Genomic DNA, 20,939 nt, shown 5'->3' on the forward strand with positions numbered 1-20,939 from the left:
GGCAAGCAGGACTGTAAATGAAAATCAATGCTATCCATCATCAGGGCTAATTTAGCTTTTGTCAGTCTAGATAGACTCCCAAACGCTACACACTGTAATAGAAGGAAGCAAAGGATCTATTGTAGCCCTATGCAGCAATTTATTGATAGCAGTGCTGGGGTAGGGGGGATTGAATGATTGATTTTTGTTATGATGAACAATGATGAAAACATTTTTGTCCCCCTAAACACTTTAATTAGTTCTCTATAACTTAGGAGCAACAAGTACCTCTCAATGGCTATCTACTTGAGTGCGTTCCCTCACCCACAGACAGGTATAATTCCCTTTTTGTATGCCCATTCCAGAAGATGATTAGAATCAAAAAGTGTGTGTGTGTTGTCTTGTCTGAGCGTTTAGTAGTCGGATTTCCATAACATGATTTAATTTGTGTGAACAATTGAGAGCAACAATGCCTTTGATTAAAAAAAATAAACATGAGCAAAGGACCACAGATGCTACAACTGCTACCAAACAAAACAAATTCTACCTTGTGTTGTTCTGTTGCAGTATCATAGCCAAAGGAATCTCACCTCATACAGCCTTCTTTATATTAATCTTTAGAGACAAAACACATTAAAGGTCACACATTGTATACATTTGATGTGATTTAACAATCCCTGAAAAACACAGCTAAGCAGCGTATGCTTTCACCACGGAAATGCCCAAGGTATTTCCTCAAATGGTTTCGACTTTCAATCCCTTTCAAACAACCGAAACACAACGTTTGGTCGAAACACATCGAGACACACATCATGCAGACAACAAAAATATGTTCACAATTTTCCAGTCCTTTCCTTTTCACCGTGTCCATGCATCTCTTTAAGCATCGTCTAAAACTAAAACAGAAATACAAAAACAGTCATACCTCTGACATGCAACGCTTTAACAGAGAGTTACTTTAAAAGTAGCCTTTGTACAGCTTACTGTTTACAAGTTTATAATGGTAAGACATGAGAAAACATCTGTGGCTATATATATGTACATTAACTTACATATGAACAATATTTACACCATAAAAGGAGCAAGGAAAGTGTCTTGATTACCAAAATTAATTTGCTTGATTTTCCTTAGTTTGCTTTAGTCGCATGATTGGTATATATTCGTTTGTCCTGGTTTGTAAAGGAGCATTAGTTTAGATAATGTAACTGCAAGTGAAGTTCAAATACTTGATTGTTCAACGATACTAATGACAGTTTTTCTTTGTGTACCATTGTATTAAACAAAGAGAAATAATACAATTGCTACTTATTTTTGGATAGGTGTTGTGGACAAGAAGAGAGGAAAGCATTATATATTTTCTTACATAACTATACGACCTGCAGTAGTATCGGCCTACTACTAAGAAACAACAACGACTGCTTGACTTAAAAAAATATTGGAATGTTTCACTGTCATACCTTTAAACTACAGCGGACAATGCTAATGGGTTGTGTCGACGGCTCTTGCTTTTCTACCAGAAAACACTAGCGACACAATGCTGTAGACTAGCTTGCTAATCCAACAGAGCTGTACTGAAGCTTTTTTGTCCTTCTGCTCTTCCCTTACAATTCTCTTTAAAGTTCCTACATTACAGTTCTGCTTGGTCCCGATGCATTACCAACAACTGCTACCATCCAACAGTAGGTTATAAAGTAGCAATGTTGTAACGACGGCGACCTTTATGTAGTAGTGCATAGCAAAAGTCTTATAGCAACAGAGCCGGCGGACAGATGGTTCACTAAATCTATGCTGAAAGGTAAAAACTAATTAGCATTTCAATGACATTCACATCGACACACATTGCAGCTGCGGCAGTCTGTAACTCCCATTATTCTTTTTGTGTTTGTCATTTTCACCCTCTTGACAGTGTATCCATCGCTGGAGGATAGGCAGTCCTGCAGAATATGAATCATTTCCATGATCTGTCCTGTGGTCTATAAGAGGAAAGAGGAGGCGTGGTGGTGGTGGATTTGGGGGGGAGGCTCAGACGATGGATCCCTTGGAGGAGGAGAGGTGGATGGACTGGATGCGGACCGCCAGCGTCTTCTCCAGCTCCTGCAGGATGTCACCGCCGGGGCTTTCTGGGGGTGTGTCGTACAGCAGCTGTTTGAAGGGCTCCAGCTCGATGAGGATCACCATGTTCTTCAGGAAGTAGCCCTCGATGTAGGACGCCAGCTCTGGGGCGTCCAGGAACTGCGGAGCGCAAAGGAGAAGACTTGTATGGTATTCATCACAGGTTATGAAGAAAGTGAGGTTTGTTCTTTTTTCGTTCTTTTTGTTGTTGCGGTTGTTGATTTTCAATCGCAAACATTCCGACACCAATATATCTTTGTAAAGTCCTGTGACTGATGCTTTCATTCAAAGCATGTACATACCATGGGCGGGGGGGACATAGCAGAGATACGCACATGCATATTAGCTCAAGTGACCTGAATAACTATCTATGTGAGCGCCATGCACAGCCTACATAAGAAGCTATAGATTATTCCTCCTCATGTTTATATATAGCTTCTCGTCAGCTTCTTCTTCAGAGAACCAGCTGTAGATGTCCCGGTACCTTGGTGTGATTGTAGAGCTCCACGCACGTCTCTGTGTTGATGTTCTTGGAGCAGATGATCTCGCAGTGCCTCTGCAGAGCTTCCAGCTGGAAGAACTTAGCCGCCGAGAGGAGCTATGTTGCGATGGACAAAGGGTATCAGGGAAAACCTCAAAACACACAGTTTGTCCTCTGCCTAAAAAACAATGGCTGACCGCCCACTTCCATTGTGGTTCATGAAACTAGGATAGCAAGAAATACCCAGTTAATTATCAACATATGAATGAACATAATAACAAGCTACTCTTCAGACTCCAATTAAAACGAATGACTCATGGGTTATTTCCTGCATGAGAGTGTCTAACAACATGTTTTGGTAACAACGCTTAACAACGTTTCTAATGTGAAAATCACCGCGTGTTAGATCAGCAGTCAAAATAACTCAAGTCATTGTGATCATATGTTCATAGGAAGTCGCAATGCCAATTCTGTGGGGGATCATTAAACCCCGGCTGGCGAGCCACCTGGATGGCTGGCAAGAAAGTATTTTAACAATATGCCATAGCTTATATTAATGAATGAGGTAAAGTGAAATATTTGGAACGACGAACTCACCTCCATCACGTCCGTGTTCCGAATGTGAACGGCGTCGGTTCCACCAAAGTACAAGTACTGCATCACCAGCTGCAACCATCCAATCAATATAAATACAGCCCAAAATATACTATATAAGGCGATCATTGCCTAAGCTTACAATGGATGTTGCTATGGAAATAGCGACACAGTGTCTCTTATACAGTATACATATATGTATACATTTAATTTGAAAGTGTATGCATAGAGTGAAGCAATGTGCACACTTGTGTACAGCTCTGATTGTATTCAATTACCTGAAAGATGTGGTACTTGACATGGCTTATTTCAATGCAAGTATTTTCGCCTGAGGGCCGGTTTGCTAGGAGAGTCTTGAACCTTGGAAATATAGGAATTAACACAAAGGTATAAAAAGTGCAGAACGGTACTACGAATAGGATGAGAAACAGAGCGGGGGCCATAGAGATATGTTAGCGGTGTTTGACGAAAAAAGTTTATGCCGAAGCAATGTAATTCAACGGGTCATTAATGTGTTAAGACGGCGTACTGTTCTTGCAGCAGTGGTGCCTTCGAACAAGGAGCGTCTATAAACAATCTCTCAACATCAGGCTCTGAAATATTCTACCCGATGGGTCATGTCAGCAGGGGTTCACACTTCATTGCTTCTCCGTCATATGAAGACAGGAGTGAATGTGAAATCTAGTGGTCCCGTTGAGTGAGATACACGCTGACATATCTCAGTGGCAAGGCATCGAGAGAGCCTGATGGATGAGCAGAAAGATGCAGGTGCCCAAAGTATCAGATAAAGGCTGGTCTTCTACACGTTTTTCCTACTGTAAGCATTTTTTGGGTTGAAACATTTTAAATGGAGAGACTTTCAAAATAAGAATAAAGGTACATATTAATTGTTTGCTACTTTTTAGCGACATCAAATGTATTCACACACACTAACCCAGAAATGCGATTTGCCAATATACAAATAAATAAAAATGACCTCATATTTTGTGATATATTGTATGTATTTCTATACCTGTTGGAGGCTGTAAAGAGGAGCACTTTGTGTGCATAAAAGGGTTTTCCCTCCACCAGAAAGGTAACATCTGACATGTCCTTGTTGTTCAGGAAGTGAGGATCTGAAAGACATGAACAGACAACAGCCAAATGATGCCTACATGTAGCATCGTATTTTCATACACTAGGGGGCATTATTTCCCCTCTTTACATGAGTGTTTAGTTTCGCCCGAGATAATGTACCACACAGGCAGCTTTTCTTTCTCAATTATCAAAAACAAGCCCTTCTTCCCATCAGCTGATTGAATTAACTCATCGTATAAAGGCAGCAAAAGGGGAACTGAGGGAATGGCACAGAACGCTGTCACCTAAAGTCACACATAGTAAAACCTTTCAACACGTGTTTCTCTCTTCCTCCCTGGGATGGATAAAGTGTTGAACATGTCACTCACCCAGACGGGATGTCTGTTTTCTCTTGATCTCGGTGAGTTTGGGAATAGGGTAGGGCCCGTAGCACTGGGTGAAGATCACCGACAGCTGCTGGCTGATCACCTCGTTCTGTTAAAAACACACAGACGCAGGCAGACAGACACGCACACACACAGCCACAGAAACACATGAATACAAGCAGGCACGGGCGCACGCACACACACATACAGGCAGACAGACACACACCCAGGCAAACATATAACAAGCATGCATACGCACACACAAACACACACACACACACACACACACACACACATCAAAGCAGGCACACATACATGCACGCTCACACATACATGCACACACATGTACACGTACACACACACACGCACAAACACACAAATGCACACAAACGCAGAATAAATAAAGAAACGCAAAAATGATTTTCAGTACTCCCCCATTCCTGTGGCTTGTGTGGTTGTAAGTCAGCATGAGGTACAATAGGATCCAGCTAAATCACTGGCATACACCACTTCATATCCCTCCCCACACACACACACACTCAGGCTTGCAGCTGTCATTGATGCACAACACCCACTACATTTTTTGCCATCACGTACTCCATCCGGAAAGAGCCGACCAAATATGCAATCCCGCAGTATTCCTTCTTTATTTATCTCAGAGTCCTGGCTGTGCTGTGTGGGTCGACACATTGCATCACAGCAAAGCACTCCTCTTAATACATCCTCGGCATTCACGGAGGCCCAATCAAGTGGATGGATGGAGTCGTTTATCAAGTGCAGAATTAAATAAAAAACACACACAAACGCACACACACACACACACACACATACACACAGAGTGATGGCTGAGCCTTTAGCTCCATATTTATGAATGTGCAGGGATTGAAGTGGAAGTCTATAGCAGCAGTCTGAGGATAGAAGGATGACCTCTATTCTGAAGTTCTTGTGTCAGTGTTGTCCCTGAGGCCCCTAGGAGAGATGAGGGTCACTGGCCCCTCCATAGATCAGTCAAGACACAAACAGGGACTGACACCAAATGTAAGGGTTGTGTGATTGTCTACGTGGGTGTCTGGGCGTGCTTGCGTTTATGTGTGTGTATGTTTGTGTGGGTGCATCAGTGTGTGTGTTTGTGTGTGTGCATGTATGTGTGTGTGTGTGTGTGTGTGTGTGTGTGTGTGTGTGTGTGTGTGTGTGTGTGTGTGTGTGTGTGTGTGTGCACGTACGTGAGTGAGTGTGTCTGTGTGTGTGTGTGTGTGTGCACGTGTGTGTGTGTGTTTGTGTGTGTTTTTGTGGGTGCGCTGTGTGTGCACGTATGTTTATGAGTGTGTGTGTGTGTGTGTGTGTGTGTATGTGCACGTATGTGCGCATGTGTGCAAGTATATGCGTGCGTGTGTGCGTGCGTGGGTATAAAACTCATTGAGCCCAGCAGAACTCAGCCAAGGCGTAGCAGACACATGATAGAATGGGGCCCAGCCAGCAGTGTTCGGTGTGTCCTCTCATCTCACCTATCCCAGCAATCAGCAGGGAGACTAATGAGGAGCAAGGGGGACCGGGAGACCAAGTGTGTCGTAAATCACAACCATTTAGGCTTATTGCTCCGGACTATAGGAAAACGGAAAACTGTGGATTTGATAGCAGAAGTCGACCAAAACTTGGTGCTGAAGCAGAGACAAAGTCGGATGGGATGACATTCGCAGTGTATTGTTAAAACCCTACGTTGCCACATATAACTCCAGACTGATTGAGATAGTTGAGAAAGCAATTAGGGGATAATTGCGACAGCACACAACTGTACCTGGCGACAATGTGAAGGATGATTTACTGATTATTGTTCTTATTCCATTCTCTATGATTTACTAGACACCTCCCCCCCCCCACCGAAATGATCTACAATGAATCCGGACACACGTCGTGGTAAAGCACGAGGAACACACACCCTTGAACACACACCCTTAACCTCATCCCCAATCCTTCCCCGCGCTCCCCCAGTAAAATCCCGGTCCATTAGTACCTTGCTGGCTCGGAGGATCTGGAACATGAGGGGCATGCCGTGGGTGATGAGCTCCATGGTGTACTCCTCCTCCTCGATGCAGCAGAACTCCTTCAGCAGGCCCTGGATCAGCGGCCGGCGGTGCTGTAGGAAGCAGGTCCGCAGGGACTCCAGCCAGGTGTGCAGCGTCCAGGGGACCCCTGGGGAAGGGGGTGGCAGAAGGCTAGACCGACGGGACAAGTCTCTCCCGCCACCCCGGGTTCTTTGTCCTAATTCTATTTTTACACGCTTGACATAGCTCATAGCTCAGGGAAAACCAGGCTTTGTACTTCAATCCAATTCTGTGTGTATTTCTTTGTAGTGCTTCCATATTTCAATTCATTCTGTGATTGACATTGAACCTTACACTTAAGTGATGGATTGCACAGTCTACATAAAGGCATGAAAAACCGGCTGGTGTGTTCCATACTGACCGAGGCTGCGTATGTCTATGGTGATGTCCACATGCCCGTGTTCAGAGCTGTGGTACATGGCCTCCTTCAAGGCCTTGAGCTTGGCCTTGCCAGTCCGGATCAGGTCCATCTGGGATGCTGTTTTTGCTTCCAGCTCGGACCCTTCGGCCAAGATCTCCTCCAGGGAGAGAACGTCCGCCTTCCCCCCCTTCTCGGTCTGAGAGAGCAGCTTACGGAACACATTCCTGGGGAGCCACCACACACCAGCCACCGAAAGGAGCACACATGAAGGCCCTGTTGGCTGGATGGTTTCAAAGTAAATTCAAAAAACCAAATTTGTATGCACTGTTGAGAACACAGATTTAGTATTGCACAGCTATGTTTGTGTCAATTTATGTGTGCGTGTGTGTGCGTGTGCATGTGTGTGTGTGTGTGTGTGTGTTGTGTGCACGTGTTGTGCGTGCGTGCGTGCGTGCGTGCGTGCGTGCGTGCGTGTGTGTGTGTGTGTCTAACCTGTGTCCATGTGCGGCGGCCAGACTGTAGGAGTTCATGTCTCCCTGGGGAGCCGAGGAGATGCCGTTGCGGTACATGGTGCCCACCATGGGGTCGGCCCCCCGCTCCATCAGCAGGCTCACCAGCTCAAAGTTACCTGGGGGGGGGGGGGGGGGGGGGGCTACAATGAGCGGGCAGCCGCAGTGAAGCACCTTCCTAGAGTAGGCCTACAGGTAGACGCGCAGATAGGGTGGATGAACCCACAACCTTTCACCGGCAGTGCCTGAACACTAGATCGCCCCGCACTGCTGGGACTAGAGCACTGCTTAACCACACAACCAGTGGAAACGTTGGAGAAGGTTCAACAGAGATTTGGCCTCAAGAGTGCTTGAGTCAAAAATATAAAGTCAAGACAAGAGGAAAGACAAGGCGACGTTCTCATAGCACGAATTGCACGTGTCGCGTTGTATTCTCGTGGTTTGTATTGTCACGAGAAAGACGGATCGCCCTAAAGCCGGTCGTCCAGCCAGCTGTGGTGGAGGTCAGAGGTCTCTTATGCTGCTGTGTCGTACCCGCCGCCGCGGCTAGCTGCAGCGGCGTCTCAGTGTAGTTCTCCATCCTGTCCTGCAGGGAGCCCTCGACGCTGGCCTTGGCATCCAATAACAGCTGTACGATTAGGGGAGGGAAGGGGGGAGGGAAGGGGGGAGGGGAGGGGGAGAGGGAGGGAAGGAGGGTAAAATAGTTGGTGACAGTGTAATCATATTCACCACATGGATCACCATTGGCTATAAGACAGTTTTACATTGGATTCTAGATGAATGATATTCAATTGAAAGCTCATCTCTCTAACAGACGCCACCCTTAAATCACAGTGAGCAATCTTCCCACAACTAGGCCGTAAAGTATGTGAACATAGTGTCTCCAGCAGGGTCTGGGACTAAATGTCTAGCGGTCCAAATAGAGTAAATTAAGTTTCAATCTGATCTAAATCTAAGTGACTAAGTACCTTTGACTCAAGATATAGAAAGGCCTCTGTTTCTGTTTCTACTCCTGCTTTCAAACTCTTTCAATCTGAACCAGATTCAAACTGACAACAGGGTCCATTTAGAATGTAAAGATTTTACATTGCTAGCGGAGGGAACATTTAGTGAGTAAACCAAACACGTTAAAACAGGTTCAATATTCATTAGACTGCAATCTAGCCACTTTCAGCAAATCCAATGTTCCCTGGACCATTAGCACGATTGACTTTTCAAAGGCCTAGCAGGACACGGAAGGCCTTTGATAATTGTCTTCCCCCCCCGAAACGCGTGCATAAATTAACATCCCTCAGAACCAATGGCTCAACAGATGGAAGATAAAGGATGATGAATGAGCGGTCAACGCAAAATAATTCTCATGAATTATGGGAGACAAAAAACAATGCATACAGGTTGAAATCTCATTTACGACATCCACATTATGATCATCATATTCCTATTCCCCCCCCCCCCCCCCCCCCCCCCCCCCCCCCCCCCCCCCGCATCCCTTTAACCAAATGAGGTGACAGTGATGAATGACAACACATAAAGACATGGAACAGGTCACTGGACTACAGGGTGTTACAAGCTGAGCGAGCGAGCGAGCGAGAGAGAGAGAGACAGAGAGACAGAGAGAGACAGGAGCGGTCACTACCTGCACCACGGGCACATGTCCGTGTAACACAGCGAAGGTAAGGGGCGTCGCCTGCCGGGTTTCGGGATAGACTGAGGGGTACCTGTGGGCGGAGTTTGGAACCTGGGAAAAGTGACACAGGTGGGGAGGAGGCAGGGCAGCAGGTGGGGGGGGAGGGGGGGGGGGTGTGTCAAGGAAGTGTGTCAAGGAAGTGGCGGGAGACAAGGTCAGGGAGAGAGAGAGAGAGAGAGCAAGAGAGAGAGAGAGAGAGAGAAAACAATGAGGGCGTTAACACAAGTAACCACACAGCGCAGCGCAGAGGTAGGGTCGGGGGGGCAGCTCTCTCTACAGGAGTGCGGGGGTAATTAGCTGGGAGCCCCCTGGGGGCCCCTGTCCTGGGTGACACGCTGTCACCGGGGTTAGCCGACTAATGAACACCACCGATTGATCCGTCTGGGTCGCTTGTTACGTCTCTCCTCGGTCCACTTCCTCTCTCTCGAGAGAGAGTTCCGCCGATGTGTGTTCGCAAAGCGAACACACATCGTGTGTGTGTGTGTGTGTGTGTGTGTGTGTGTAGGACTGACAGAGGGCTGACCTCTCGTTGTTAGACTACCACACCCCTGCAGGTGTTGTGTCAGGAGGCATGAGGGGACTCGAAATGAGCACAAGGGTGGCCTTTGAAAAAGTTGAAATGAGGAAGACGATGATGACGGGAGACACAGGGACGAACAGGAGGCACAGAGAAAGCACATCGAAGACACGTTTATGTTGACCGCCGCGGGGGTCTTTTCACAGGAGCACTGTGAACCACCCACAGACGGAGGTATGGGAAAATTAGGTGTGAGGCGCTGTGAAAGCAAGTTATCACCACTGCGCTGTTCAATGGAAATGATTCATGCAGTGCTGCCGTTGGTCTCTATTCTGTTGGGAATGAGGCTGAATTAAGCCATCGTGGGGAGAGGACTTTGTGCTTTGGTAATATGTAGTGAAGGTGGTGCTATATTCATTGTTTTACAGAAATATAAACCATGTTGTAGAATCCAGTTTGGCTGACACAAAATCAAAAAATAAGGGTAAAATGTAATGGGTTGAATGATTAACTGTTAATTAGTTGCAATCATTGATACATTATTAAATAGGGTTAACCCAAACCCTTTTAAACAATGTATAAATGAGTGCCTTAGTTCAAATGAGCACCATTATTAAACATGAACACCATTAGTAAATGATTACTAGACCTGTTGTTTAACTGTTAACTGTTATTTAACTGTCAGTTAATTGTTAGCTAATGCCTATTTTCTAATTTACAACTAATGTTAATTAAAGATTCAATATTTGCCCTTATTTCAAAGTTTTACCCCAAAAATAAGGAATAAGCAGCCAAGGTCATTTTAGGTCATTTTATACTAATCCTCTGGATACTTTTTTTGAAGAAAAAGTAAAGTTTGTGTCATCAATGTATCACCAAAATGATTAACTTTGTGCTGTTTCTCATACCACTGCACAACCCCTGAGGCATTAGGAGGCAAACTCTTAATGATACTCATTCATTATACAGCACAACACGGCATTAGCAAGCAGGCTAATTGGAACCACTGTGCCCACAACTTGATGTAAACGATGATGATGGCTTGGCTCCCATACCCATAACATGTTGTATTAAAGCATTTCTAAATAGTCATCAATTACCCAGCTGCTGGTTCACTTCAACCCCCTGTTTTACTATTATTATTTAATTTGAATTAATTTAAACAGTTCAGTCCCATGAGAGACTTGGCAATAGGTGTGGTATTAAACATCTTTAATGTCCTGCATCAGAGGGGGGATGTATGGGGTGATAGGAACTGACCTCACTGTGGATATCAGCTCCAGCATCCAGAAGCATCTGGACCATGGCCTCGTCTCCACGGACACACGCGTACATCAGAGGGGTCATCCCCTAGAGAACACCCCCACGCAGGACGGCGACAGGATTCAAACAGTTAGAATATTGCTGGGACTTTCCCCACCTCCTCCTGCTCATGATAGCATGAAGCCCCTTCACTCAATTCAAGGCTGCAAAATGCTAAATGAAAATATAAAAGTGATGAATGCGATGAAGAAAATATTAATAATTAAAATAATTTGAAATACAACCAAGAGGGGCAACCTTGCCATGAATATTTAGCTTGTTATTTTCACATATATCCCCATTTGACACCATCTGCAAATCAAAGGATGCCAGGATCAGCCTTCAGGATGCCAGGTTTATGCTTCTGATCGGGCATCAGACCGTGTGAGTGTGTTCAGCGCAAGTGCCTATCTAGAGAGTATATCTGCGTCGTAAAACCAACATATCTCAGTGTCTGTGTGTGTGTGTGTGTGTGTGTGTCTCTCACCTGCTCGCTCATGGTGTTGATGCCATCCGGTCCGAGCAGGTTCACCGCTTGCTTCACCAGGTCCGTGCGTCCGCAGTTGAGCATCCGGAAGCCCAGGTCCTGGAGAAATTTGGCCTCGGTGGACGTGGCATCCAGTTTCCGCGACGCGCAGAAACAGTCGTCGGTCCTAGAAGGGAGAACGGAGCGTGCGGGGAAACACTTTTCTCATTGGACGTCGGCTATCGCGATGCATTTAGTGTTTTCCCTGAATGACATTCTTCCTGTTGCAGACCCTTTTTCCGAGGTGTCATCGTAGGACAAACAGAGGCGTCGCTCATTACACTAATAATGGCTCTTATCAGTTTTATGTACCAGGGCAGTAGGCTTATCTTAACTAGTTTAATCGACCACCTGTGGCTGTGTAAAAAGAGAAGCTGACCTTTAATTCATATGATGACCCACACCTGCATTTATCCTACGATGACGCCTCTGTGAAAAAGGTCAATGACTAATGGATATATTTTATATTCAAATCCAGGTTTTTGTTTTTTTGTTTTTTTTTTGCACGTGAACAGGGCACGTGCACTTCTGCACGTGGCACCCTGTTAAAGGGGCGCTCTCTGCGGCTCGTGTGTGTGTGCTGCCTATGTGCCTATGCCTCATGTGTTCATGACGAGCAGCACCGTTAGCATTAGCGTTAGCATGAGCAGCAGCGCTACGTCCTGTGTGTGCTTACTTGAGCTGGCGCGGTTCGCAGTCCACCCCGGCCAGCAGCAGCCGGGCCGCCTGCCGCACGTCATCGCTGTCCACGGAGAAGCTGCGGCGGTGCGCGCTGTGGGCCACGGCCACCCGCAGCCACTCCATCAGCGGGGGCAGCACCGCGAACGGCCTGCGTGGGGAGACAGAGGGGCACGGTGCGTGGTGAAACGGCAGAAAAGGACCCCTGCTCATTTATAGAGCGCTATTACTGACCTGTGGCCCCCACTCAAAGCACTTGCCCCCCCCCCCCCCCCACAATGCCCCCCCCCCCCCCCCCCCCCCCCCCCGTTCACCCATTCATACACACCGACGGCAGTGTCTACCATGCAGCGCGGTTGGGGTTCAGTGCCTTGCTCAGGGACGCCTCGACACTTGGGAGGAAGTTCCCCCGGGATCGAACCTGCACAACCTTCAAGAAGGTAGGAGGTGCGTTGTGTGATGTCTCTCTCTCTCTCTCTCTCTCTCTCTCTCTCTCTCTCTCTCTCTCTCTCTCTCTCTCTCTCTCTCCTGCTGAATGAATGAACAGCAGCGCTGCACCGTAATGCTCTAGGGCAGCGGAGAAAGGGAACCCCCTTCTCAACACCCCCTCCCATCCCTCTCTCCTATCCCCCCCCTCTCCCATCTCAACCCTCTCCTCTCCCCCACCACCCCCCCACCCCTGTCATCAAGCGCCCCTGTGCCCCTAAGTGCAAGAATTTGCGTGTTATGCTCATGCTGTCATCTAGTTAAGTGGTTATTTGCTGGCAGCGCGTCAGGCCCTTCAAGAGGCACACACGTAGGAAATGATGATAATGATGACGCAGAGGTTAGCGAGGGACACTCAGCCAGCGCTGTGTCTAGGGCACAACAACAAAACAAGGCGACTCCTAACCTGTGAAGGCTGTGTGTTCACTAACATATTGTAGATGTTTGGCTTGTAGATTGAGTGTAAAACAGTGCTTTTTATAGAATTTCTGTTTGAATCGGGACATTATAAATGGACCATCACAAACTAATTTACAAAAATCAATCAAGTGTTATTATATATCCGTACATTTGGGGAAATAGATACACAAAAGACAAAACAGCACCGACACTGAAATTTTGAATGGCCTATAGAATTTATAAGTCTTAGACAAAGAGCTCTAAAGAGCTCTACAGCTCTATAGAAGCTCTCGGATCTATAGATCTTAGCACTCAAATGAAGTCTGGAAGTGCAGCAGCAGAAAAGCGGCTTCACCGTCCTTGACATGTGCTCAGCCCATATCTGTCAATCACTATCAAGTTCACCATCAACATCCTTCACCGCCTATAGGAAAAGCCTTGCTCCTTGAATAACCCTCAGTTTCATCAGCCAGGGAAAGCTGCTTTAATTTCCCTCTCTTCTTCTTCTCTCTCTCTCTTCTCAGTTGAGGAAAGGATGGAAACGCTGTGACCGAGAGCCAGGGTGATGTCATGGGTTCAGCGGGCTTTATTAAAGTGGGACCCGGCGTCTAATCAAGGCTCATGGAACATATGAAGGAGAGGCATTGCGTGGCTCCACGAGTGAAACCTGCCCTCAACCCGACTGCTTTATAAGCTCTGGGGTTCACACAGTGTTCTCAAGAATTTATGGATATTGCTAAAACGATGATGAGGAAGATGATGGGGCTTATGATGATGATGATGAAAAAGGGTCAAATGTATGCGCACACATATTGTTAGCCTCATAGCATAATTGCCTAAGTCATATTTTCGGGTTTATCTTGTATTTGGCGTCAAAAATGCCTGAGGTAAATAGCTGACTTAGGCAGATAGTGATTATGGAATGTTAAAAGCACTGTGATTGGCTTAGGATATAGCACAATGAGGCACAGTGAATCAGCAGTGGTAGGAGAGTACAGTTATGCTAGATATCACAATTTGGCCAAAATATTACTTGATGTTTTTTATCGTGTGCATATATCGGGAGCACCAAAAGTGAATGCAAACCCTGACACTGGCAGTGATGAAGGCACTTTGAGTTTGACGGTGTGCATGAAAGCTAAATAATGGGGGGGGGGGGGGGCTTGGATTACCAAACGGAGAAACTACTTTGACTTGTAGAGCTGTGGGACCCATTTACCAGATAACTGGTGTGCACTCACACCGCACTGCCCAGCCTCAGCTGTCAGCTCTTCCGTCATTCGACAGAGACTAGGGGGAAAGGGGCGGGGGGGGGGAGTGACCGAGCAGTAGGAAATATTGAAAACGAAATTCATGAATGCATGGTGAGCACATAGTCCCACCGAGAAAATAAAAAGGCTGAGAGGAAAAATTCCCCAGCATAATAACGTTGAAGGGTCCTTCATTAATGCTGCTGTAAGATATAAGAGCTGAGAGCAGGAAAGATCTGGGAGCAGGAAAGAAGAGATTTTGTAAATAAACAACAACCAAAAAACATCCCCTTCTTCCCTGCTCCCCCCCTCGCTATAATTATCCTGCCATTGAACACTGTTCCAATCATGCACCAGTGAATGACAGGAAATATGGATTCCCCGAGCCGATCGGGGAAGAGATGCCCTGATTGGTCAGAAATGAGCTGGGCGTATTCTAAAGTCTAAATGGTCACATCAAGAGGCAGACGCACAGTCGAACCAGAGCAGATATTCTCCAGCGCACTCAACCCAGAAACAGCTGATAGATGGCTTTGCCATTTCAAACAAATTGAGCTCTAATTTTAGTTCTCCAATCTTACCTAAAGCACTTTAACCGTAGGAAATATGAAAATATAAAACAAAATATAATGTCTACCCCGTGATAAAGTACATTAAATAACATATATTCATGGCAGCACAGAGACCCGGCTATAGACCCAGCAGATCCCTATAGAGGCATTTACTCATGTGTGCTCAGATCCAGATCTGTAGCTGGAGGCTGACAATGACCATCTGTACCATCTGTGGCACCAGCAATCAATAGATAGCGCCCACGTGGCTGTACAGACCTATCCCCACCAGGTCGCCTGCTGTTCTCACAGTGCATCCACTCCTGGATGGGCCCTTTAAAACAGGGCTGATAAGAGTGACTCCTGACCCATGTGACCATATGTCGTGTTGTGTGTGAAGAGGATGAAAGCCAACACAGATCCCGGTGCCATGTGAGGGTGACGATTGGAACCTTTATTCTCCATGCAGAGGGAAGAGAGAGAGAGAGAGAGAGAGAGAGAGAGAGAGAGAGAGAGAGAGAGAGAGAGAGAGAGAGAGAGAGAGAGAGAGAGAGAGAGAGAGAGAGATCAAACTGCCTTTGGAATGTAAGTCTATTCATACATAAATGTATGTCTATTCATTAAATAATAATGTGCTAGATTTATAAAGAAAATAAATAGTTTTGACAAGTCAGCAGAGGCTACCCTTTCTAAAACATCCAGAGAATAGACCTTTCCTTCAGCTGTGTGCTCTTCCACCCTTCCCCCTCTCTGGCTGTCCGTGGGCTCCGGATTGTGAACGCGGCGGTGGTGGTGGTGGGGGTCCGCCTCCCGGGGCCCTTGAAGAAGAGGCATCAGAAGTGTGTTCTCCTCACCTCTCTGCGTGCAGGCTGACCCTGGAGGGCTCCACGTTGGGGTTCTCCCACTCCATCTGGGGGCAGTGCATGAAGTAGCACAGGGTGTAGATGGACTCCGGGGCCCAGTGGACGGCGCAGGGCTTCTGGTGGACCGGCGTGCCGTTGCTGATGTTCTTAATGTGTAGTGGCAGGAGGTACTGCATGGCCCGGGACACCAGGTCACCTGGAAACAAACACACACACACACGTTTATATGCAGATGGATGTGTTACGCACAAAAAACACACAGATACAAACAAACACATACATATACACAGTCACACAAGCACACACACACAAGCACACACACATGCACACACAGACACACATTTTTATACAGATGGATGTTTTGAGAACAAAAAACACAAAGTCCCCACACACACTGAACACACAATCAGACTCACTCGTTTCAAGATCATGTCGGTAGAATAATAACCACATTTTTCTTCTAAAAGCCCTTCCTTTCAGAAAGGAGCAGAGGGTTTCCATTCACTGCAGGAAACACAAGCACCCATCGACGCGCACAGCACACACACACACACACACACACACACACACACACACACACACACACACACACACACACACACACACACACACACACACACACACACACACACACACACACACACACATACACACACACACACAGAGGCACCCAAAAGTTCAGTGGTCTTTGTTCACTGTTAACTGGGAAGTAGTAGTAGTAACCATGGCCATAAAAAAATGATACGGATGCAACGTTGTTTTTCTTCGTATAATTCTCGACTGCTTTATACCAGAAAGGAATGGTTTTGGATGGTAAGGGATTTTAATATGCTCATGATAGATTTCTGGAAGGTAAACCATTTTGTAGGAGTGTGTTTACATTAGTGTTAGACAGATGGCCTTTTAGTAGAAATAAATGTTGGACGTAGAATTACTTTTCCAACCCCTTTCACATTGAAACGGCAGCTTATTCTAGAAAAGGGTATAATGTGTAGCAGATGAATAGCCAACTATGATTACCTAATAAATAGCTCCGTCTGATAGTCAAATCCCATGTCAAATGCTGGCAAATGTCTGTTCTCTAATTTTCCCTTCCAAACCAACTGTGCCTCTGCAACATGTCTGAAGGAAGTTGAAAGAACAAGTTTATATCGTGCCAATCCACAAAAACCTGCAATTAAAATAAATAACACGATAAAACTGCCTTGTCGAGTCTAAATTAACTATTTCCCGTGAACATATTGAGCACATTCAAAGTGCTCCGACAACCAAATGGCTGCTTCAGCAAACACAAAGGTTCGGTGTTATAATAGTGTCGACACACCCCACTGAGGTCCCATTCAGCCTAAACACTAATACCATGACAGCAAATCAAATAGGCCTGGAGAAAAACACACAATACAGCCCTCCGTCTTTAGGCTGCCCTTGAAACAGCGGTGGCATGCTTATGAGGACACACAGCGAAATGTGTAATGACATCATATAATATAATGCGATGACACGCACTCCACAGAAAAGCGTCCCAGCTTGCAATTTATAACAGCAACTTGTTTTATTCCCCCTCTTGCTTTTTCCCTTCATCTCGCTTCACGCACACGCTCCACGTCTTCCTTATCTATCTCAGAACCCACTAGGGACCACAGAGCGGGATCCCTGAAACGTGCCTTCCTCATGCGGTAATTAGAGGGTGAGATGGAGAGCTCAGAGGCATTGCCAGCAACAGCTTTTCCTCATATTTCATCTCAAATGAGTCCCTGGGATGGCTGGGCAGAAAGCGGCAACGAGTGGGTTGATGTGGGGCTGACTGCTGGTGGGGGGTTCGGTGGGAGCTTGGAGCTGAGAGCTGAGGGCTGTGGGGCTAATCTGCGACGTTGAAAAAGCACGACTCTCCACGTACCTCTGCCGAGTTATAAGCAGCTGACACACAATTATTTACTCTTCTAGTTTTATGCTACTGAAGCCAGAATGACATTTGGTGGTCTTGAGCGATACTTAGTGCCAGCGAGGTGTCCGTGGCATAAAATGGAGACCACTCCGAAGGGTGTACAAGAAGTACAAGCTGAAAGAAAAAAGAGGTGCACTTAAAAAGGAGTGAAAAAAAAAGGAAGAAGTGAATCGCTTTTTCATTAACGAACGAACACCTGGAAATCAATATCCAATCCCAGTTAATTAAAGCCTGAAAGGATCTGAGCCCCAAACACCACGGGGTTGGTTCCTTTTTAAGAATCCAATGTTGTTGAACGTTATATTTCTTCAGTGCTTTAGAAAGCCGCAGTAGTCATAACACGCGGGTTAAGAATCGGAGCGCGTGCACAAAGCCCTTCTTGGGCAGCATACTGCCGTCGCTTGACAGGGGCGATTTTACTAAAAGCTTTCATACCAGCCTTCGATGGGCCCTGTTGCTGGTCAAACAGCCCGGCAGGGCTCTTCTACCAGGCTGAATGGGATGGCTGATTAACACACACTGGGTACGAGACAAGCAAGCGGGCTGCAGTCCAGTATTTGCCCAGGCAATCAATTCACATTCCTTACGGAGCAATGCCGTTGTGTTTTTCATGTATGCATCTAATCACACCACACACACACACTTTCCTTTGGGCACCGATGAATGTACACCGGCTGCATTGTGCACTGGCTTTGCAGTTGCCATCATCATTGCTGCTGTGTTTCAATTATTTCCTGCTACACAGCCATGAACATGTTTAATGGCCCCTCGCGGCCATTCTGACTCAACAAGACGTCAGGCTATTCATAGCGCTATTAGCTTTCTCTCCGTTTGGGTAGAGAGACAGAGCCTTTAGCCACCAAGTAGCAGTACCAGGCCACATGAAAATCAGACAATACCCATATTATAAGTGGGCAGTGCAAATTTCAGTTTGCAAATGAGGGCTCAAAGATTCGGTCCTTTGTGTAACATATCTGTTTGACATCTGAGACATCCAGGAAACATGAAGTCTTTAACAACACTATGACCTAGACTTGCCCTATCTAACCTTGAAGGGACATGCACTGACTTAAAGGGGCAGTGTTTAGAATTAAGCGGCATCTAGAAAAAACAGAAATTGGAGAAATTGACTATTATGTTCATTAGTATGTTTAAATTAGTGTATAATCTGATGGAAATAAGAATCATTGTGTTTTTGTGAGCTTAGGAGAAACCCTTTATTTCCCAATAATAATCACTTATTTGTAGGCTATTATCTCTAGTTTTAGAGACTTAATAATTAAATACAATTGATATATATATATCAAGGGACCTCATCACGTGGGGTTACTCTAGGCGGTCCTAGACGATGACATCATTATGGAAGCGCCGTAGCTTCTCATACGTCATTGGAAAGGGAGGGGTGAGGGGGGGTGGGGGTAATGAGGTACAACCTCATCACTAGATGCGACTTAATCCTACACAGTACCCCTCTAAAACATACAATATATAAGCAACTTAATATTTATGACATAAACTGACTTGATACATACAAGAAAAAAACTGACTTAATACATACAATACAATAAGTGAGGTAATACATAAACGGACTTAATACATGCAATACATCAAATAACTTTGAAATGACTTAATACAATATATAAGCGTCTTATTATATACAAGGCACCAGTGGCTTCATGATTTTGTGACTATTTCCACCAACTAGTGACACATTTAGGTGGGAGAGACGGGAACGCAGTTTGAAGCAATCCTTCAACACACCCCCTCTTAGACCACATTATCCTCCCAACAGCCTCACAAGAGCAGATACAATGTGGGCTGGAGGATCAGTCAAGGCTGGACGACTCGCCTGCCCCAATACATGGGTTATTTAGCTCAATCAGATAATGTTTATGGTACCATAGGAAACTTTCAATACATTCATTGAATTTCTGACTAATTAAAGTAAAAGGTATAGCACTCTTCTAATCGAGTCTTACCAACATCGCAGACAGACACACAACAACATACACACGCACACACACACACACACACACACACACACACACACACACACACACACACACACACACACACACACACACACACACCCACACACACACACACACATCATACATAAGGGCAGGATGCTAAACAGTTTAAGCCTCTCAGCTATGGGTGTTACCACTTGAAGGGCTGAATAGGCTAGCTGCTATTTATAACTTAAGACAGTCTTAATGGTTCTGGAGGAAACGTGTATTATTCAACCCGTCTTCCAGGAGCGCTGGGCAGCCACTGGGCAGGGCCCAGGGGGACAGCTCCAGGTCTAATGGATTCGGTCTCCGAAGCCCTGTGGCGTAAACAAACAAAACAACACTACAGTAGGTAGCCAGGTATTACCCTCAATAATAAGAAAACAATGAAATCCTCCCAATGCACTCCCTACGTTTCCTCGGCTTTGGGTCATCCATCCATTTAGAGTCAACCTTTCAAAACAATCTCAATGTGACAGAAGTTAGCCAAAGCATGACTCTCAGGCCCAATCCCATTTCTACCCCTTCCCCCTTCCCCTTACCCCTCCCCCTTGCTTTGAAGGGGTAAGGGGAAGGCGTAAGGGGTAGAAATGGGATTGGGCCTCAATATGTGCCTCAGATGAAGTCCTTGAGATGCATTAGTCCCTCCCTCAACATTTCTTCTGCTTCCATCCGCTCATGCATTTACATGGTGCGTCACCATCGACTGACTTTAAAGTCCATGTTCTTTGAAGGTAAGAAGGTAGAGACATCCATTCCCCTGTTGCCCCGTCATGAATAACAATCTGCTCCCAGTCCTTGTCTGTGATGCAGCCTTGTGCCAAAGCCGTTCTCATTTTAAAAACGGCTCTCATCCCAAACTGACCTGAGAGGCACCAGCCCACTGGATTGCCTTCCAACAGTACATTTAAAACACAGTTTTCATCAGACAACCGGAGACTGGGGAAGACAGAGACGGTGAGGGAGGAGGAGGAGAGATTGGAGAGGCAATTGCGGCGTGTTGATGGGTAATAGGAGGGCTCGTGTTGGGTTTGGGTGTAAAACCACCACTGAATATAATGATTTTGCATGAAACCAATGCTTATGAGTCTTTATGTGCACTTTGAAGTGTACATAAAGACCCCATGTGAATTGAATTAAATA

General features: G+C 45.9%; 1 protein-coding gene across 1 annotated transcript in view; it reads right to left on the reverse strand.

Annotated features, from left to right (window-relative positions):
- Window positions 1–404: 404 nt before the first annotated feature.
- Window positions 405–20,939, reverse strand: part of btbd11b (BTB (POZ) domain containing 11b) — a 51,358-nt gene continuing 30,823 nt past the window's right edge. Inside the window, exons 3-17 of the mRNA XM_030366909.1 lie at window positions 15,831–16,035; window positions 12,289–12,441; window positions 11,574–11,739; window positions 11,045–11,134; window positions 9,217–9,318; window positions 8,115–8,208; window positions 7,564–7,699; window positions 7,072–7,295; window positions 6,620–6,798; window positions 4,612–4,717; window positions 4,179–4,281; window positions 3,445–3,526; window positions 3,170–3,238; window positions 2,576–2,689; window positions 405–2,211 (exon numbers count right to left, since the gene is read on the reverse strand). Of these exons, the coding sequence (XP_030222769.1) occupies window positions 2,002–2,211; window positions 2,576–2,689; window positions 3,170–3,238; window positions 3,445–3,526; window positions 4,179–4,281; window positions 4,612–4,717; window positions 6,620–6,798; window positions 7,072–7,295; window positions 7,564–7,699; window positions 8,115–8,208; window positions 9,217–9,318; window positions 11,045–11,134; window positions 11,574–11,739; window positions 12,289–12,441; window positions 15,831–16,035 (2,033 nt within the window). The 3' untranslated portion in view covers window positions 405–2,001. The remainder of the gene's footprint in view (window positions 2,212–2,575; window positions 2,690–3,169; window positions 3,239–3,444; window positions 3,527–4,178; window positions 4,282–4,611; window positions 4,718–6,619; window positions 6,799–7,071; window positions 7,296–7,563; window positions 7,700–8,114; window positions 8,209–9,216; window positions 9,319–11,044; window positions 11,135–11,573; window positions 11,740–12,288; window positions 12,442–15,830; window positions 16,036–20,939) is intronic.

The sequence above is a fragment of the Gadus morhua genome, chromosome 9 (genome assembly GCF_902167405.1).
Source record: "Gadus morhua chromosome 9, gadMor3.0, whole genome shotgun sequence".
NCBI classification, from domain to species: Eukaryota; Metazoa; Chordata; class Actinopteri; order Gadiformes; family Gadidae; genus Gadus; species Gadus morhua.